The sequence below is a fragment of the Pteropus alecto genome, unplaced genomic scaffold, assembly GCF_000325575.1.
Source record: "Pteropus alecto unplaced genomic scaffold, ASM32557v1 scaffold79, whole genome shotgun sequence".
In the NCBI taxonomy this organism is placed as follows: Eukaryota; Metazoa; Chordata; class Mammalia; order Chiroptera; family Pteropodidae; genus Pteropus; species Pteropus alecto.
The window spans coordinates 15,121,519-15,141,430 of NW_006494612.1; the positions used below are offsets into that span (position 1 = coordinate 15,121,519).

The 19,912-nt window shown below is 35.8% G+C and overlaps 1 protein-coding gene across 3 annotated transcripts in view; it reads left to right on the forward strand.

Moving 5' to 3' along the window:
- The window catches only part of NKAIN2 (sodium/potassium transporting ATPase interacting 2), an 829,945-nt gene continuing 810,033 nt past the window's right edge, over positions 1-19,912 (forward strand). For all 3 annotated transcript variants that reach the window (XM_006926140.2, XM_006926139.1, XM_006926141.1), the window contains exon 1: positions 1-211. Coding sequence is in view for 2 of the 3 variants with exons in the window: in XM_006926139.1 (XP_006926201.1) it covers positions 158-211 (54 nt within the window). In the remaining variant the exon portion in view is untranslated. The remainder of the gene's footprint in view (positions 212-19,912) is intronic.

Sequence of the window (19,912 nt, forward strand, 5' to 3'; positions counted from 1 at the left end):
AATGCCTGTCACTTCCCAGGACGCTGGCAGCAGCAGCCGGGAGCCCCCGAGCCCTCGGCAGGTTTGCCTGTCCTTCCCCGCGATCTGATTGGATAAAGTGGGGGCTCGACGGTGGCCGACGTGGGACAGTCTGGCAGTGGCAGGGGTCTCGGAAACCATGGGTTATTGCAATGGCAGGTGCACGCTTATCTTTATCTGTGGCATGCAACTGGTAAGTGACTCTTGGGTCCTCTTATTCTGTTATGTGCCTTTGAGATAGTGGGCAGGGGGGGTGCCTAAAGCTTCTGCCATTCATTAGAATGGAAGAAAAAGTAAAAGAGAAAAGGTGACAGATATATTGCCTGTATTTAAAATGATTTCAGGGAGACGCGCTGTGGGGTATGGGAGGGGTGAGCCTTTCTGCCACTACCTATTTCTGTCCCTCTGAAGACAGTTTGGCAGGTGCGGGTTAAACTTGTCTTTAATTTCTTTAAGCAAAGCAAGATGTAGCTCTTGTTCCTTTATTCTTTGCATTCCTATAATGTAACAACGTGATAGTCACATATAATTTAATATACAGGTGTTAAAACAGAAATATGGAATTTTTGACTTTTCTTCCAAATATTAATTTTACATTATCTTTGTTTCTTCATTCACACGTGTTATTTTTCATGGACTGTATTGTTTTATAAGTATAATGATCTAAAAAGCCACTATATAGGACAGATGGTATCCTTATAGCTGTCTGATCTGTAAGCCACATTGAGTTTTAAAAGTATGTAGATTGAAGACGTATACTTAGATGAACTCTGCCACACCATTGCCTTAGACTAACCAGTAGACTTTAAATCACAAATATTGCGAACGGTTCTAAGGAGAACTATTGTCTTACATTATGTGTGTAATTGTTCCTGAAATGGATACTGTTGTCTGATTCCATAGCATGGAGACTTATATGTACTTTTTGAGGAATGTTGTTCAGTTGTAAAGAGGCAAGAAGCCAATAATGGAAAAACGTCTTGTCTCTGAATTTAGATTAACTAAAGGCAATAGAAAGAGAGGCTGGGAATACTTTAGAGATGAAAAATGTACCACTGTAAGTGGTTAATTTGAGGTCGGAGGTACTGGCTCACTCCTGTTATCAAGTAGCTTTCTCTGGAAAGTTAAATTAATCTGAAGAGCCACCTACGTTTCCAACAATTGTTTCATAAATGCTGAAAGGACTACAAGACTGAAGGAAATTTCTGAGAACCCATTCAGTAAAGTGTTCAAAAGAGCAAGGGTTTGCTACTGAAACTGATAGAAGAAATCTTTAAGTATTCTTCATTGTTTATTAGTTGTCATGAAGCTCGTGAATGGTGGTTGCTGTTGTTTTGTTTAGTTTTTAGCTGAAGTAGTGCTTTTTCTTGTATATTATCTCAGGATATTTTTCTTTCCCAGGAGAGGTATTTTGTTTTGTGAATTACTTAGGTGCTTGGTTTAAGAAAAAGAATATAAATAAAATTTTAAGAATAATATTTTCTTGATGATGTGTAAACCACTTTATTTTTCCTACCACATGTTAATTTAAGTTTTGCAATAAAGGATTTTTACTCTTAATGAGAAAGCTAATCAGAACAATAAGAGAGCTTACTTTGTTAAACTATATTAGGCCAAGTATGCCAAATTGCATAAATGTTTTCAAAACATTCTTATGTTCCTATATGTTTCAGAAAAGAAGACACTTGATACACTGTAAAATCTTAAAACTGTCAGAATGAATGGGTGGGTAAGAGCAGAGAATTCTTATGGTCTTTTCAATTTTCAATTTTAAAAATGTGGTTTAACTTTTAATCATTTAACATAGTAGGGATTTATTATGGCAAATGTAGGCATGAGATGTGTATGGCATTTTGTGTGATAAGTACAAACTTAAGAACTTAAACAATTTTAGAAAAACAAATATACAAATAGGGAAGCTAACTATACAAAGTAGCAGGAAAAGGCTAAAGGTTTCTGTGTGTGTGTGTGTGTGTGTATGTGTGTTCACGTGCATGCATACATGCAATGGTGTGTTGGAGAGATGCTACATCATTTATGAAACAGAAATTCTGAATCAAAGCTAAGTTCTCTAGCAAAACAGAATTCACTGCAATTTAGGAGTACTCGATCTAAGTAAGTATACATTTGAATCCTAAGGAGTATTTTATGCTCTATAAGAATCATGAGATTTTTCCCATTCAGATTTATGTACCACCAGGATAATATAATTAGCAGCCATGTTCATGAAGATGCAGAACAAAAAACAAAGGATGAAGAATATCTCATTGGTTTGGCAGGGTGAAATGATCACGTTTAAAGGACCTCAGAGATTTTTGGTAATTGTTGCTTCTTAGAAATATAGTAGTTAATTTTAAATAAAATACTTCTTTTGCAAACCAATAGTTGCAAAGCACTGGACAAAAAATAGGTGAATGTATATATATATTTTTGCTCTTAATAGGTCTTCAGAGACTTTTTGTCTCTTTGAGCCATTAAAAGATTGTTTTATAAGTAGACAGGTTTCAAGAAGAAGTTATAACTCATGTACCCTGATTGACACAAAAGTTCACTCAGTTTTGTTTACTTTTTAAATGTGTAGTGTGCATTTTTGTAACATGTGGATGTTGTTTTTTTGTAGCTGTACAGAAAAATCTTAGTTTATTAAAAAATTAATTGAAGACAAAGAGTTTAAAATAGAAACTTTATTAAATTTCTTTAAGTAACTTTATTAAGTTTCTGGAACTATTTACCTACAATTCTGTAAGTAGAGTGTATTTTCATTACACTTAAAGAAATATTTGTCAACGTAAACTTGCAACTAATGTAGTAGATGATGAGGTAGCTTTTGTTACTGTGGAGATGGGGAACCTTATTCATCGGTTTGTTAATCAGAGCAGACATGGTGTTTTGATCCTTTTAACAAGTGAAGAAGGGCAGAGACAAACCCTCCAGAGAAGGTTACCTGTCAAGATTCTATAGCTTTGCTTTTAATTATGTTCAATGTGCTTTTAGTTTAATGTTTGTCAGGCTACCAGTTTGGACAAACCCATTCTTTTAAAAATCAGGAAATTGGTTTATAAAACAAGAAATTAGAATTTCATACCATAGAGATTTAGTACAAAACTTCCATTTTATGAAAAAGTGTCTGTCTCTATCATAAATTAAGATATTTAAGATATGTGGTTACTCCAACTTCAGATTTTAGGGTGATTCCTTTGAAAAAGGGGTGTGATTTCTGGAGACTGATTTGCTACATGTGTAGAATACAGAATTTAAGCTCATAATCTGAAGAAGGTAATTTTTTTTTTTTTTTTTTAATCATTGCTGTCCTTAATACTCAGAAACTCAAGATTTCAGATAGTAACAAAAATCATCATGGCATTTGAACTGGTGGATATAGTGAGTATAGGACAAGAACAATTTAACTTATTTACAACTTTTCAGCAGTTGTGAAAGAGTTTCAGCTTTTCTTTTCAATGTTTGGTTGAATGAAAAGTGTCCTTTATATAAACGTTGAAAAGTATTACTCATATTTCTCAGTGAAAAATCACTCAGTTATATTATGGAAGAATAAAACTTATTTTAGATGGAAGAGACAGCTTTGTTTTCAAGTACAGAAATTCAAAATCACCCACATTTTTGTACAGCAGGCTCCTATATATGGCACAAAGCATATGAGCCATTAACTACTGAAAGAAGGTATAGATTTACATGCAACAGATTTACACTTGAAAATGCCATTCTTGCCATGTACTCTATGAAATATTCCTAACTTGGAGCAGGTGCAACTAACAATTAGGTTAGTACACATGTGTGTGCAGCTGTGTGAAGAGGCACATTTGAAACTTAATTAAGAATGATCAGTTGCTTTCTATGCATGGTTACTAAGCATTTTCAGAGGTACACATTTATTAGAGAAGGTCATGAGTACATAGATGGACTAAACAAAAACAAATTTATTATAATTATGGAGTATTTCAGTGTTGTCAATTGTGATTTGATGCAGCATTCATATTTACATGCTCTTTGATTACTTTGTAGAAAACAAAGCATTACATGAATTGGCTTGAAAATTACTGGTAGAATCTTTGTATTTTTCTAGGATACTTTTGACAAGTTTGAAAGTTTTCCAAAAGTGTTGAACTTCACCTGTCACAAACCTTCCTGATCTGAGAGTTAAAAATTTTAGATTTGAATATCATCGATAATAAAATCTTGAGGTGGTGAACCAGTCCAATTCATGAGAAGACTAAAAATTTCCATGTAGTATTTCAGAAATTTATGATGTAAGAATTATGCTATTAGTCTGTTAAGTTATAATGTAATTTTCTTCTTTTTAAATGTTTTCTACTTTTGCACCCCCACATTTTGTCATGCATTTGTGTGTGTGTGTGTGTGTGTGTGTGTGTATTTAATTTGTAATTTGTATTAATTGTAATTTGGCACTACTTTGCTCTAATGTTTACCCAGAAAGATTCTTCCAGTGTCCAGTTCTCTTTCTTGGTTCATAAACCAAGTGGCAGCTTTTTTTTCTCATATACCCGAAGTTTCAGAAAGCCAATCTGTGCAGTGCTGTTTCTCTTTCTTGAATACAATAAAGGCTTGGATGGGCAGCATCCCCTATGCAGAAGGCCAAAGTCATCTCTGGCACGGGGCCCATATGTGGGCAATGTCCCAGAAATGCGAATGGGCAATGCCACCTCCTTTTCTCTCTGATGCTACTTTACTTTGGGGTCAAATTCTCTAATTGCCCAGTCAAGAATGGCAGCCAGAGATGCCTTAAAATAGGAGGTCTTTATTTCTTGGTCTGTTTCTTTTTGTATATGTGTGTGCTTGACAAAAAGAAAACCTGAGACAAGCACATTTTAACATTTCTATGTTTATACTAGAAGGAAAAATATTAAAATTATGATATCAATTGCATTAAATATTTGTATATACTATTAATGGCTAAAATTTCAAAGAATATATTTCAGTTACTTAGTAAAACTTTAAGCAGCTCAGTGTAATTTTTCCAAAAGTAGCTTTGAAACTAATATTGCTAATAATGGAAATGACTGTATTTCCATGCCTTATAACACACAAATGTCAGAAATTAAACACACACACAGGAAAAATATTTCTAGTCTGTTTTTTCACATAGACAATGAAATCTTCCAATTTTAGTCCCCTGCCTCCTTAATATAATAAAATACATAAAGATATGATGTTTATCTAGGATTTTTTTTCTAACAATAGAAATAGGTACTAACTATATTTACACCTGCTTCATTTCTGTAAGGTGGATATATTAGTGTATGAAATATTTGTTCTTACCAACCTCAAGAAATTAAAGGACACTTAGAAATTATGAAGGCAATTATATTGTTTTCTTTCTCTAAATTAGTATGGCCAATGAAATTTATAAATTGGTTTCTCTTTTAATATTTCAAGTGTGTTTATATTTGAAAGCTTTTACTATTTAAAGGCAGTACTTCACCTCTTCACCTTCATTACTTGCTTATCTTCCTGAAAGCAGTGTTTTCCTTTTTTTTCTTGGCTTAAACTCTAAACAGGCCCTGGGTCTAACTGACAGAACAGTCAAAACATTTAATCTAATGCAAGCTATAGATGTTCTTTTTTTTAACCTGGAATGGGAGTAATGTGACTTCTAATACTAATAATTATTACCTTTTAAATTATTTATGGATCACATGCTAAATTTGATCCCCCTAAAAATACTTTGTAGGCATTTTGAAAAGTTACAAATAAACTTTTATGTGCATTTTGAAAAAAATTAGCTTTTTAATTTTGTGTTTTTATAATTTGTTATGCTTTAAAAATTAGCTTTGTAAAATAATAAAAACTTAATTTGTATTGGAAGCTTGTTCTAAGCTAAATGCTAAACATGTGTTTTTCACTGATTCCTTTCTAATAATCCTATGAGGTAGGTAAGAGATATTAGTATCCCCATTTTACAGAGGAGGAAATGGAGCTCTGAAAGTTTAAGCAGCTTTCTAAGTCACCCTCTTAGGAAGTGGGAGAGCTTGCTTTCAAACTCAGGTGTGTCCAACTTTAGCTTGACTGACTTTGTGCCACCAGGCTACACTGCCTCATTTCCATGTGACATAAAGCAACATCAGTAGCTTATATTTGTTTCACTAACAAAGGCAACATATACCTACTAATTTCTGGTTGACACAGTAATCGACACAAGGCTCAGTAGACTCAGAGAGGGAGAGTTTATGTCAGGTTTTTGTCCAAACCTGACTGGCTCAAGTGGACTTGGGTTTCAAGACAATGAGATGCTGGTATATGGACAAGAAAATAAAAAGAGAAGCTGCCTTCTGTAGCGTCAGTGTCTCTTTCTTGATTAAGTGTGCCCTGACATTGCAAAAACACTCTTGTAGTTCTACTCTAGAGAAATCACTGGTAATAGGTTGTGGTTCTGTTGTTGTTTAAGGGTGGGGGAAAAAATGGTATAGCTACTATGCATTTCTGACCGGTTATTGAGAAATAGCTTCTCAGTAGTGGCTTGGATACCTTGACATGTATGCGAAAAACAGTTTCCATGGGAAGAAATGTATTCATTTTTCTCAAATTTCAGTTCTATTTGAAACTAATCCCTGATGAATGGCTAATGCAGACTAATGTCATTTGCCTTTTTTTTTTTTTTAAGGTCCCAAAACCTAAGTCCATCCAGACCACTATTGGTGAGAATATTAGTTAAAATTTTTGTTGTTGGAAATGACTTTGGATAATATGTTGTTTAAAATATGTATCGAATATCCTAGAACACTTCTAGGACTTCAGTATGTATCAGAATCACCTGCAGACCTTTTTCCTCACCAGCCAATGGGCCCTCCCCAGAGTATCTGATTCCGTAGGTCAAGGGTAGGGCTTAGCCCTAGAAATTCTAATCAGTTCTGAGGTGACACTGATGGTGCTGGTCAGGGACCAAACTTTGAGAACTACTGGACCTAGAATATAGGTCTCCACTTAATGGTGTTGTGTGAGAGCATGACCAGTTTATGAAATTCTTCAACCCGACTGGATCATTATCTCATTTTGTCCTTCGGACCAACTATGCCTGTTTCTGACTTATAGCTTAGTCCCTATTCAGAAGTTTAAAAAGGAAAATGGAAAGTCTTTTTACAGCATTTGTGTCTTTGCAATGAATAGAGATACAGAAAAGTCTGAAAGTGATTCAGTGCCTCTAGTCTCTGCTCTTTATGCCTGGTGATGCTGGAGCAGAATTGGTTCCTTCAACTGCCTCTCTTTGCTAGCCTAGCCCTTCAGTCTAGATTTCTAGAGAGGGGGTAGGGAGAAATTGAGAGAGATGAGGTGAGGAGGGAAGAAAGATGGATACTGAAAAAACACTAGACTAAGTACAAAGGCAGATTTTCCTATGCCCAGTCTAGTGCTTTTATACTGGACAAGTACATAACCGTGACTTTGCTCTGGCCATTTATATTCCTGAGTGCCATTTTCTCATTTGAAAAATAGGGCAAATAATTCCTGACCTGTTTACCCTATGGGACACTTGGGAGAATCTGGGGAGAAAACGTGCTTAAAGTTTACATGAAAGGCTTTATTGTTGTGTTACTTCTGATACCTAGAAAATCTTTGTAATTATTAATAGTTTAATCTTCAGAAATGTTCATCTAGTGAGAGCAGGAATAGTTATGAGGGTGTTTATATCTCATTTGGCCAGTGGCCCTAGGTGCAACAACTAGTTTCTTGTAGAAACTTTTTTTCTTCAACTACCATCATTTTTAGGAGGCTTTATAAATAAGATTGATATCCCCTATCAATCTTCTATGGAACTAGTATTTTCAGAGACACATTTCAGCAAAAATTTTACTCTAGGCTAATGATGCAGTCTAAAAGTTAGTAATATTAAATTATTATCTAAACAATATTTAAGGGCTAAGAATTCTGTATGGAAATTCTTAGCGATTTAAACAGATATCTAACAAATAGTAATACATAAAGATGTTTAAGAATATCAAATATTATGACATAATTAATTGAAGGGAATCTTGTTTTCAGATATTTGGCTGTTATTTTTTTATATGTATACTTGAGTTTCTTGAAATTATGTTTCAGCCACTGAAATCAGAACCCTTAACTTTGAAATTCAGTCAAGTCCAATTGCTGATGTTGCAAAGAACATGACATGTTGCAGCAGATTTCCAAGGATATTTGGAACTTTAGGACACCTGGCAGAGGGCATCTGCCGAAGCACTTTCTTTAAAAGCAGTGGTTGAGGAACAATGTCTGTATCCTACATCTAAAACCAAACTCTCTTCCAGCATCATACCCTAAATGTTTGCCTTTGCAGACCGGGTGGTGAGGAGTGAGTCCTTATACTGACTTTTGTTTTCTAATCAATGCATACAGTCTAAAACAGTAGCACATTTAAAAACCCCAACAATGTTTCATTCTTTGAAAACAAATGGGTCTTAGTTTGAAATGGAGGGATCAAATCTCTCCTGTTAACAGAAGTCTTTGTATGCCTCTGTATGATGCTAATTACCCAACAGAATAAGGAGGTGTTTCAAATCCTTTAACTGACAGCTATGTGCCAAATGATGGAAGGAGCAGTGTTATGTCTGAAATGTTCAGTGGTAGGGAATTCATATGCATCTACTCAATATGGGCTTCTAGCCATAGGAGATGTACAAGGCAGATTTCTCAGATTTATAAAGGACAGTCTCTGATGGCACTGGGAAACAAACAGTGGGGAGGACCTCTACAAGCCCCAGTGAGGAGAGAACATTATAGCTTGGTGGTATGCTGCCTTCAGTGGTCTTGGCCCCTGGGGAAGGGGTCTGCTGACTCGCCTTGGCATTGAGTACCTCCTTTTTTCTGGCACCTGCAGTGGTGTGAGGCAGCTTGCTCTTGGAGGTCACAGTTCATCCCTGTGGACACAGAGATTCTGACCTCATTCTTTTTATAAGATAGGGATCATGAACCCTGTTGGATATGGTGAATCCAGGTGCTACCTGTTTGTTTTACTTGTTTACTCTGAGGTGCAAAGATGAGATTCGAGTTTGCGGATGTGCTTAACTCCAGGTATTAGGAGCAGTGAGTGAGCTACATGTATCAAACTTTAGAAGCTATTATGAATTTGATGTTACACAGGTGATATATAAAGAGCCCTGGGTCTCTTTTTTCCTTTTTCCATTTTTTAGTAAAGCTTACCCACAAATTTGATGATAGTGAACCTATAACTTGTGATTTTCTAAAATATTGGAGCTATGTATAGAATTATGTCTTTCTTACCCTTATCAACAGGAATTAATTTTTTAGCAGGAGTTTCATTTTTGTCCATCTTTCATAAAATATGGTTCCATTTTATTTGATCAAAGGATGGTGGTTAAATTATGGCTGTTGAAAAGCATTTATGAACTAAGTTTTGCTTTTCTTTTGGCCTGGTATCAAAGTTTCCCTCTTGTACAGTACTGGGGTCGGGTGGGAGTGAGTGGCTCTTGAATGTCTAACAATTCAAAAGCAAATTACACTACTCTACTTACAACAATGGATTTTTTTTAAAGGATATTCTAGTGAAGTCTGCGAAGTTGACTGTGAATTCATTAATAGTCTTCTTAAGAACATATTTCTGGTTTTATGTAAAACATTTCTGGGAAGTTCCACAGGCTCTTAGATATATTGGGACAGTGCTTTTCTGGTTTACCATTTTATATTGTCTAGGATTAGATTTGTTTTTGTTCCAAAAAAACTGCCCTAAAAATTAGGCAAAGGGCATAAGTTCAGTCTACATTTAGTAAATGTAAATCTTGTAACAACAGTGTTTGGTGACCTTTAATTATATGTCTCTTATTTTAACCCTTAAGGGAAACCTGTTGATTTTCACTTCCTTTTCATAAGAAGGAGGTAGTAGTGCTTTGAGTTTCTTCAGATAAATACCCAGAAGTGGGATTACTAGATACTGCTTTGTTTCTTGTTCTAGACTTAGTTTTAAAGTCTATTTTGTCTGGTATAAGTATTGCTACCCCACTTTTTTTCATTTCTGTTTTCATGAAATATCTTTTTCTATTACTTTTCTTTCAGTATGTATATGTCTTTCAATGTGAAGTAAGTCTCTTGTAGCAGCAGCATATGTAAGGATCTTTTTTTTTTATCCATTCAGCTACCTTATGTCTTTCGATTGGAGTGTTTAATCCATTTACATTTAAAGTAAATATTGGAGCTATGTATAGAATTATGTCTTTCTTACCCTTATCAACAGGAATTAATTTTTTAGCAGGAGTTTCATTTTTGTCCATCTTTCATAAAATATGGTTCCATTTTATTTGATCAAAGGATGGTGGTTAAATTATGGCTGTTGAAAAGCATTTATGAACTAAGTTTTGCTTTTCTTTTGGCCTGGTATCAAAGTTTCCCTCTTGTACAGTACTGGGGTCGGGTGGGAGTGAGTGGCTCTTGAATGTCTAACAATTCAAAAGCAAATTACACTACTCTACTTACAACAATGGATTTTTTTTAAAGGATATTCTAGTGAAGTCTGCGAAGTTGACTGTGAATTCATTAATAGTCTTCTTAAGAACATATTTCTGGTTTTATGTAAAACATTTCTGGGAAGTTCCACAGGCTCTTAGATATATTGGGACAGTGCTTTTCTGGTTTACCATTTTATATTGTCTAGGATTAGATTTGTTTTTGTTCCAAAAAAACTGCCCTAAAAATTAGGCAAAGGGCATAAGTTCAGTCTACATTTAGTAAATGTAAATCTTGTAACAACAGTGTTTGGTGACCTTTAATTATATGTCTCTTATTTTAACCCTTAAGGGAAACCTGTTGATTTTCACTTCCTTTTCATAAGAAGGAGGTAGTAGTGCTTTGAGTTTCTTCAGATAAATACCCAGAAGTGGGATTACTAGATACTGCTTTGTTTCTTGTTCTAGACTTAGTTTTAAAGTCTATTTTGTCTGGTATAAGTATTGCTACCCCACTTTTTTTCATTTCTGTTTTCATGAAATATCTTTTTCTATTACTTTTCTTTCAGTATGTATATGTCTTTCAATGTGAAGTAAGTCTCTTGTAGCAGCAGCATATGTAAGGATCTTTTTTTTTTATCCATTCAGCTACCTTATGTCTTTCGATTGGAGTGTTTAATCCATTTACATTTAAAGTAAATATTGGAGCTATGTATAGAATTATGTCTTTCTTACCCTTATCAACAGGAATTAATTTTTTAGCAGGAGTTTCATTTTTGTCCATCTTTCATAAAATATGGTTCCATTTTATTTGATCAAAGGATGGTGGTTAAATTATGGCTGTTGAAAAATTGCTGATGTTGCAAAGAACATGACATGTTGCAGCAGATTTCCAAGGATATTTGGAACTTCAGGACACCTGGCAGAGGGCATCTGCCGAAGCACTTTCTTTAAAAGCAGTGGTTGAGGAACAATGTCTGTATCCTACATCTAAAACCAAACTCTCTTCCAGCATCATACCCTAAATGTTTGCCTTTGCAGACCGGGTGGTGAGGAGTGAGTCCTTATACTGACTTTTGTTTTCTAATCAATGCATACAGTCTAAAACAGTAGCACATTTAAAAACCCCAACAATGTTTCATTCTTTGAAAACAAATGGGTCTTAGTTTGAAATGGAGGGATCAAATCTCTCCTGTTAACAGAAGTCTTTGTATGCCTCTGTATGATGCTAATTACCCAACAGAATAAGGAGGTGTTTCAAATCCTTTAACTGACAGCTATGTGCCAAATGATGGAAGGAGCAGTGTTATGTCTGAAATGTTCAGTGGTAGGGAATTCATATGCATCTACTCAATATGGGCTTCTAGCCATAGGAGATGTACAAGGCAGATTTCTCAGATTTACAAAGGACAGTCTCTGATGGCACTGGGAAACAAACAGTGGGGAGGACCTCTACAAGCCCCAGTGAGGAGAGAACATTATAGCTTGGTGGTATGCTGCCTTCAGTGGTCTTGGCCCCTGGGGAAGGGGTCTGCTGACTCGCCTTGGCATTGAGTACCTCCTTTTTTCTGGCACCTGCAGTGGTGTGAGGCAGCTTGCTCTTGGAGGTCACAGTTCATCCCTGTGGACACAGAGATTCTGACCTCATTCTTTTTATAAGATAGGGATCATGAACCCTGTTGGATATGGTGAATCCAGGTGCTACCTGTTTGTTTTACTTGTTTACTCTGAGGTGCAAAGATGAGATTCGAGTTTGCGGATGTGCTTAACTCCAGGTATTAGGCGCAGTGAGTGAGCTACATGTATCAAACTTTAGAAGCTATTATGAATTTGATGTTACACAGGTGATATATAAAGAGCCCTGGGTCTCTTTTTTCCTTTTTCCATTTTTTAGTAAAGCTTACCCACAAATTTGATGATAGTGAACCTATAACTTGTGATTTTCTAAAATATTGGAGCTATGTATAGAATTATGTCTTTCTTACCCTTAGCAACAGGAATTAATTTTTTAGCAGGAGTTTCATTTTTGTCCATCTTTCATAAAATATGGTTCCATTTTATTTGATCAAAGGATGATGGTTAAATTATGGCTGTTGAAAAGCATTTATGAACTAAGTTTTGCTTTTCTTTTGGCCTGGTATCAAAGTTTCCCTCTTGTACAGTACTGGGGTCGGGTGGGAGTGAGTGGCTCTTGAATGTCTAACAATTCAAAAGCAAATTACACTACTCTACTTACAACAATGGATTTTTTTTAAAGGATATTCTAGTGAAGTCTGCGAAGTTGACTGTGAATTCATTAATAGTCTTCTTAAGAACATATTTCTGGTTTTATGTAAAACATTTCTGGGAAGTTCCACAGGCTCTTAGATATATTGGGACAGTGCTTTTCTGGTTTACCATTTTATATTGTCTAGGATTAGATTTGTTTTTGTTCCAAAAAAACTGCCCTAAAAATTAGGCAAAGGGCATAAGTTCAGTCTACATTTAGTAAATGTAAATCTTGTAACAACAGTGTTTGGTGACCTTTAATTATATGTCTCTTATTTTAACCCTTAAGGGAAACCTGTTGATTTTCACTTCCTTTTCATAAGAAGGAGGTAGTAGTGCTTTGAGTTTCTTCAGATAAATACCCAGAAGTGGGATTACTAGATACTGCTTTGTTTCTTGTTCTAGACTTAGTTTTAAAGTCTATTTTGTCTGGTATAAGTATTGCTACCCCACTTTTTTTTCATTTCTGTTTTCATGAAATATCTTTTTCTATTACTTTTCTTTCAGTATGTATATGTCTTTCAATGTGAAGTAAGTCTCTTGTAGCAGCAGCATATGTAAGGATCTTTTTTTTTTATCCATTCAGCTACCTTATGTCTTTCGATTGGAGTGTTTAATCCATTTACATTTAAAGTAAATATTGGAGCTATGTATAGAATTATGTCTTTCTTACCCTAATCAACAGGAATTAATTTTTGTTGCTAGATATGAGTTATTGCTACATAGATATGTAGTTATTGCTATTTTATTATTCATATTTTTAATCTTTTTTTATCCTTCTTAAAAAAAATCCTTTTAACATTCCTTGTAATACTGGTTTTGTGGTGATGAACTCCTTTAGCTTTTTCTTGTCTGGAAAGCTCTCCATGTGTTATTGTAGCATTATTTACGGTAGCCAAGATATGGAGGCAACCTGGGTGTCCATTAATGGATGAATGGATAAAGAAGAAGTGGTACATATATAGAACGGAAAATTATTCAGCCATCAAAAAAGAATGAAATCTTGTCATTTGCAACAATCTGGCTGGACCTAGAGGGTATTGTGCTGAGTAGAGTAAGTCAGACAGAGAAAGACAAATGCTCTATGATTTCACTTATGTGTGGACTCTAAAGAACAAAATAAATGAACAAAACAAACATTTTGATGGTTGCCAGATTAGAGGAGGATTTGAGGAGAAGAGTGAAAAAGGGGAAGGGATTGAGATTTGCAAATTCCAACTTATAAAAACAGTCACAGGGATGTAAATTACAGTATAGTCAATGGTATTGTAATAATTGTGTGTGGAGTCAGATTTACTGGTAAGTAGTGAAGCAGAGAATGGTAGTTCAGTTTGTGCATGGACTTGAGCACCTATGGAGAGAATTTAAACTTTATAAGATAGGATCTACGTTACTATAGTTGTTAATTCTCAAGGTAAATGGCCAATTCCCTATAGTAGACTAAGAAACAACATGATGTGACAGTGAGAGTCGAAGTTTGGAGCAAGCCCCGTGGGGAATGTAAGGACAAAGCAGCAATACATTAAAGGATTATCGAATTGCATCAAAGGCCTTAGTGAAACTGGGGAACCAATTACTTCTTTATCGTCTCCTGACTTTCTACGAACTGGAATGGAAAAGCAGAAAATGGAAGCTCCCTTGTTCTTAGACTGAAGAAAACAGGGTTCATGAGAGCATTAAGGTGTCTTGAAGAATAAAATGTCTGACAGCAAGTAGGCCTGGGTGGGAAATAGTGATGTCAGAATGGGAAGGGGTAGTCAGGTTACCGGAGTGCCATTGCAAGCATTTGAGAATAGGGAGGTGGGTTTAGCACAAGGAAGATAATAGAAAAGGTGGGAGGTAAGATGCTTGTAGTGAGAGGCAACAAATGCAGTGTAGATCTTGGAGAGGCACACTTCTTGGGTGCTGCAGAGGCCCTTGATTGGCCACAGAATTGGGTGGAGGGTTTAGTAGTCAAGAACAATGAGAGACAATGAGGCCCAGCTGTTGTTGTGTATTTAGGCTTTATTAAAGATGATCAGAAATAAGGGACTGAAAAGGAACACAGCCGGGAAAGAATGAGTATTGTGGGGATTGTAGATTAGTTATGAAAACTGGGGAGAGTCTCGGTTAAGCAGGTTATTGGACTGAAAAAGAAAGATGGTTAGGGACAGTCTGGAGGGTGCTGAGCCAGGGACGATGAATTGGGAGGAATGGGTATGTTTAATGAGTAGATTAAATAAAGTGATGAAGACAAGGGAAAGGTAGGCTTCAGGTAAAGCACTTTCTCAACCTCAGCAATGATGGCATTTTGGACAATTCTTTGTTGTGGGGGTGTTTTATGCTTTGCAGGATGTTTAACAACATCCCTGGCCTCTACACATTAGATACCAGTAGCAAACTCCTAGTTGTGACAACCAAAAATGTCTGCAGACATTGCCAAATTGCAAAATAGCCCCCTTGTTGAGATCCATTGAGCTAAAGCAAGGTGCTCGAAAGAGTACTGAGAAATAACAGCAGGTGTTCTTTATAATAGATTTCGAGTTGTCCAGAAGATAGTGGAGGCCATTGCATGAAGGGGAGGCTAGCCTTGAGCTGGGTCATTGTGGATCTGTGAGAGTAATGCCCTGCTCACCGTGGCCCTGGGCCGCAATCATGGGGAATTTTCTAAAAAGTCAACCCCAGCTCCCCTTTCCCCCAGCCTCTTGGCCTATGGAAATAAAATCTTCAGGGAGGCAACTTAGCCATCTAGACACTTTGACAACTCTCTAGATGATTTCGGGTTTCCAACCATGCAGTAAATGGGGAGAGCAGGCTGGTGGATTAGTGTTCATGAAGGGATAGGGAAGAGTAGGAGGAAAGCCAAAAGGGATTGGGAGGTAGGTTGAGACATACATCAGGGAAGGAGAGTGCTGAGTAAGCATTTGTGGGAATATCGACTGGGGAAGCAATGTTGAATCGAGATTTATTTGAAAGCTACTTTTTATTGTTACTTATGTGCTGAACCAATCTTTTGTATTTTTGGCTGCTTTGCTTATTTTAGTTTGAGCCAGGTGGCTGTTGTCTAAGACTTGGTGAATGTTATCTTTCCTTTGGTGCCAGTAGAGACTGTAAATGAATATTTTACACTTTCAACGTCCTCTCTCGATAGTCTGCTAAAACGTGCATATTATGTGTGTGTGTATATCTTCATGACATTTCTTAAGAAAGATCTCAGATAAGGAATACATATTAATTATGAGACAGATGTATAATTATTTACATGATGTGTAAGATGTGAGAAGTTTTGGGTCAAGTTATGAGATTTAATTCAATTAAAATTTGGATAAGAGTTAATAATAAGACAATAAATTTAAAAATAAGCATTTTTTTAAGATTAAAGAATTTGGAAAGCTTTCCTCACTCTTATGGAACACACACACATGCGCAATTATAAGCATTGCCTTTCAGGAACTTACAATTAAAACTACTTAAGCAATTAATATTCTTAGGTCATCCCTCAAACCCAAGAATATTCAACAGTATTTTAATATTTGATGTCCTGATTTACCAGAAGGCCAAGTTGTTCCTAAGGAAGTATAGTAAAAGAGTAGAGATTAATTTTTTAAATTATCCTATCTTAGACTGCATAATTTCTCTTGGTCCAACTTTTTTCTTTTGGTAACTCAGACTTTTGCTGGACTTTAATTTGCATGCCTGGAGGGAGGGGAGTAAATTACAGGACTTCTTGAAGGTTCTTTCAGCTTGATTTTAGGATTAAATCTTGCATTTAAAAATTGTCTTGTTCTGGGAGATCTAGGCTAGAAGGTGCTTTTCCAACTTCATATTTGTGTAGAGACCAATTAATAATATCACCTCACATATTTTTCTTTAACATAGTGCAGGGCAAAATAGCAGTAACAGAGTCTACCCCCAAAACAAATAAAAACTGTAATAAACTTAGAACCAGATGTGTATGAAGCTTTTATTTGTAGTTGTGTACCATTCTTCTAAAGATGTGTTTAGGTGTGTAGAAGGGGTGTGTGTGTGTGTGTGTGTGTGTGTGTGTGTGTGTGTGTGTAGTGGGTATAGTGGGTATAGTGAGTGTAGGATGGGAGGAAGGGAGAGAATAAAAATGATGCTGTTCATACAAATTGGCTTATGTGTTCTGCATAAATGTAAGAAGAGGGACGTAGGTTTTCTTAGAATACACTGCACTTCTTAGTCCATTGTTCTGGATGTGGTAGGTGTTCAGCAGTTCTCCTTAACTCAATATCTGCAGTGCTCAGGGTAAAAAGCAGGAGCCCTCATGAAACATCAGTGAAGAATGAAATAGAGACAGAGAATGGAGAAGACTACTGTATTCAGATGAAACCAGTGGAAGTTTACATAGGCCAGACTGCAATGATCCCCCACTGGAATTTAGCCAAGACACACATTAGTGCATGCTACTTTCTGTCTAGCCTAATTAAAGGATTGTCGAGAACTAACAAAGTTGGCTGACTTGCAAAAGTTGGTGCTTGCTAAAATTTGTAAGTTATAAGTGCTTAACAGTATGATCTGATTTTTATTCTGGGGTCATGTTATTAATTAAAGTATTCTTATCATCTAATTAGAAAACACAGTCTGAACTGAATCTGGAGAATCCCCAGTCTTACTTGCTAATTTAAAGAAAAGTGAAATGAAAAAGAACACTCAATTAAAGCAATGGAAAGCTAGATTTTGGACATGCCTTTTGAGATGCCCCAAACCAGTAATTATTTAGGATGTACTTCCAGTAGAGACATTAAAGGGACACCAGTGAGTTAGCTTTTAAACGTAGAAATTGTTCCGGCCCCCAAATTAGATCTTGGACTAGAATACGAGTGCACAATGGACAGCTGGAAGACATGACCAACATTACTGATTTGACTAAGCAGTTTGCTCATTGACATCTTGCCTTATGTTTTCAGCTCAAATAGTACTTTGTCTAAATAGTAGAAAGAGAAGGAAAAAGTCTGATAAGATTTTAGATGATTACCTGACACTTAAAAACATCACCTTAAAGTGGGGGGAGTAGATAAAGTATTCTGTGTGTTTTCTAAAGGTAAGATCCTGTATCTGAGATATCATGTTTGTCTTTAATAGCTTGGAGTTTTGTTGTTAGTTTCTTTATATTCACACCATACTGGGAATAGTGCTGTATCAAAAATAAATAAAGAGCTTTCAGAACATTTTATTAAACATCTGATATGTGCCATCTATTGTACTAAGCAGGAGGTATTAAAAGAAGGACGGAAAGAATGTCCAGTGAAACAGAGACCTAGATCATTGGATGTGTAGCAGTTGAGGAATCACAGTTTCTCATTCTGTTTAGCCAAATTGACTCATTATTTATCTACAGGCACTAGAAAATGAAGTATTGGTACAAAGAGATTTTTGAAAAAGAACTTATGTCTTCACAATTGAACAAAAAGGATAGAAAGGGACTTTTAATTTTTGTTGGAAATTTTAAAATGTTTGTAGATGTATTTCCCATCGATGTGGCAGCAACAGAATACAGCGTAGTGAGACATGAACGTTTTTCCATGCTGGCCATCCAGATGCTTCACAGCTGAACAAGTCATGCCAGTGTCCAGGTGGCTGTGCCAAACCAGAATCTCTCCATGACAGCCATTTTATAGCTCCTGAGTGCAGATCATGGGTTTACCATGGGTACATTTATTTATGTGTTTTATAGCTGCATTGAATTTAAAAATTTGTTACTTGCTTTGAAATTCTTTGAGGTATTATTGCCAACCTTTTGCTATTTAGCAATACCATCGCAACAATTTTAATTTTTTTTAAAGCCTAGAGGAAGATGCTAACAATTTTAAAAAGTTAAAATATTACTTATACCCATTGTTCTATGAGATTTTAAAATAATACATGTTAAATTAAAATTACAGCTTTAAGCCTCACTGAAGAAGCAATAAAACATGATGTTTCTCAGTTATCTGGCCTCAAAAATAAAGCAGCGGATGGTTTACACCAACAACATTGCTCAGGATTCACTTGGGCTGCTGCTCCTGAGTTTTTAATGAGTAATAATACATGCCAGTCAGTCACATATAGTAGATTATTATATAAATTGACAATTGTAGAAGTGAGGCATTTATGTAGCCAATGGATGGAGCTACAGTTATAGATATATAAAATCAGTTTTCAATTGAGAAATTGAAATAACCCTTTAATGAACCATGAATCCCTCATATTGGTCCTCACTATTTTAGATCAGGCATCTTATTTTTAGTTTAGAAGATGAGAGCAGCTGGTTCAGACCAGGTGCTGATAATACTAATGTTGATGTAAGATGCCGCTTAGATGGATAGTGCGAAGGAAATCATTGTCCCTTGATTTGATCATGCTGGCTCTAAAATTTATTTTTTGATCTGGCCTTTGACTTTTCATTATACTCAGAGAGTTGGAAATCACAAAGCTGTGCAGCTGCAGAAGATATCTCAATACAGACCCTATAACATTACCTTACACACCCATCACTCACTATTAGCGGTCTTCGTCAATGGAAGATTCTGCTGTGTAATGAAAGCCGATTATTTTTCTTGTAACTGTAAGAGAGGGCTGTCGTTTGAACCCGCTGTGGGTGTGTGGAGGGGCATAGCGGGTAGAGGACTGGGGCAAGGAATGAGGCTGTGGGAAGATTATGGAGCTAGCAAGTTCAAAAATCCTGTTTCCTTGTAAGATCACCTTGATCCTTGAATGTGCATATGGATAAAGTGATTTTAGAATCTGATTCAGATTTTTAATCTTGTTCTTGAAGCTGGTGAAAGAGCTGAACTGTGTGAAAACTAGAGAAAAGAGAAGTTGGTTACTATGCGTAGAGTTGATTGAATTTGAATTTTTTTTTTCCTGCTATACTTCTTTTGATTCGATGATTTTTTTTTATTGAGAATATATGCTTGAAATAAAATAATCATTTACTTAAGATAAATTAATTGTTTCAAAATCTTATATGGACTTAAATAAACCTATTGCTTGGAAAGTATTACTTTGGCCCCTGTTACCACATTTAATGAGATAATTTACCGTATCCAGGGTGTGATTTACACAAATGCCATAATTCTTTACAAAGTAATAGATGTGAAGATATTACTCTCAGGCTTCTGACAACTTATGTTATGCCTCTGTTGTCTCCTGATTTCTTCTCGCTTCCTAACTTTAGGCATTTCTGAAGGCCTAGTTCTCTCTTTACCATTAAGTTTTGC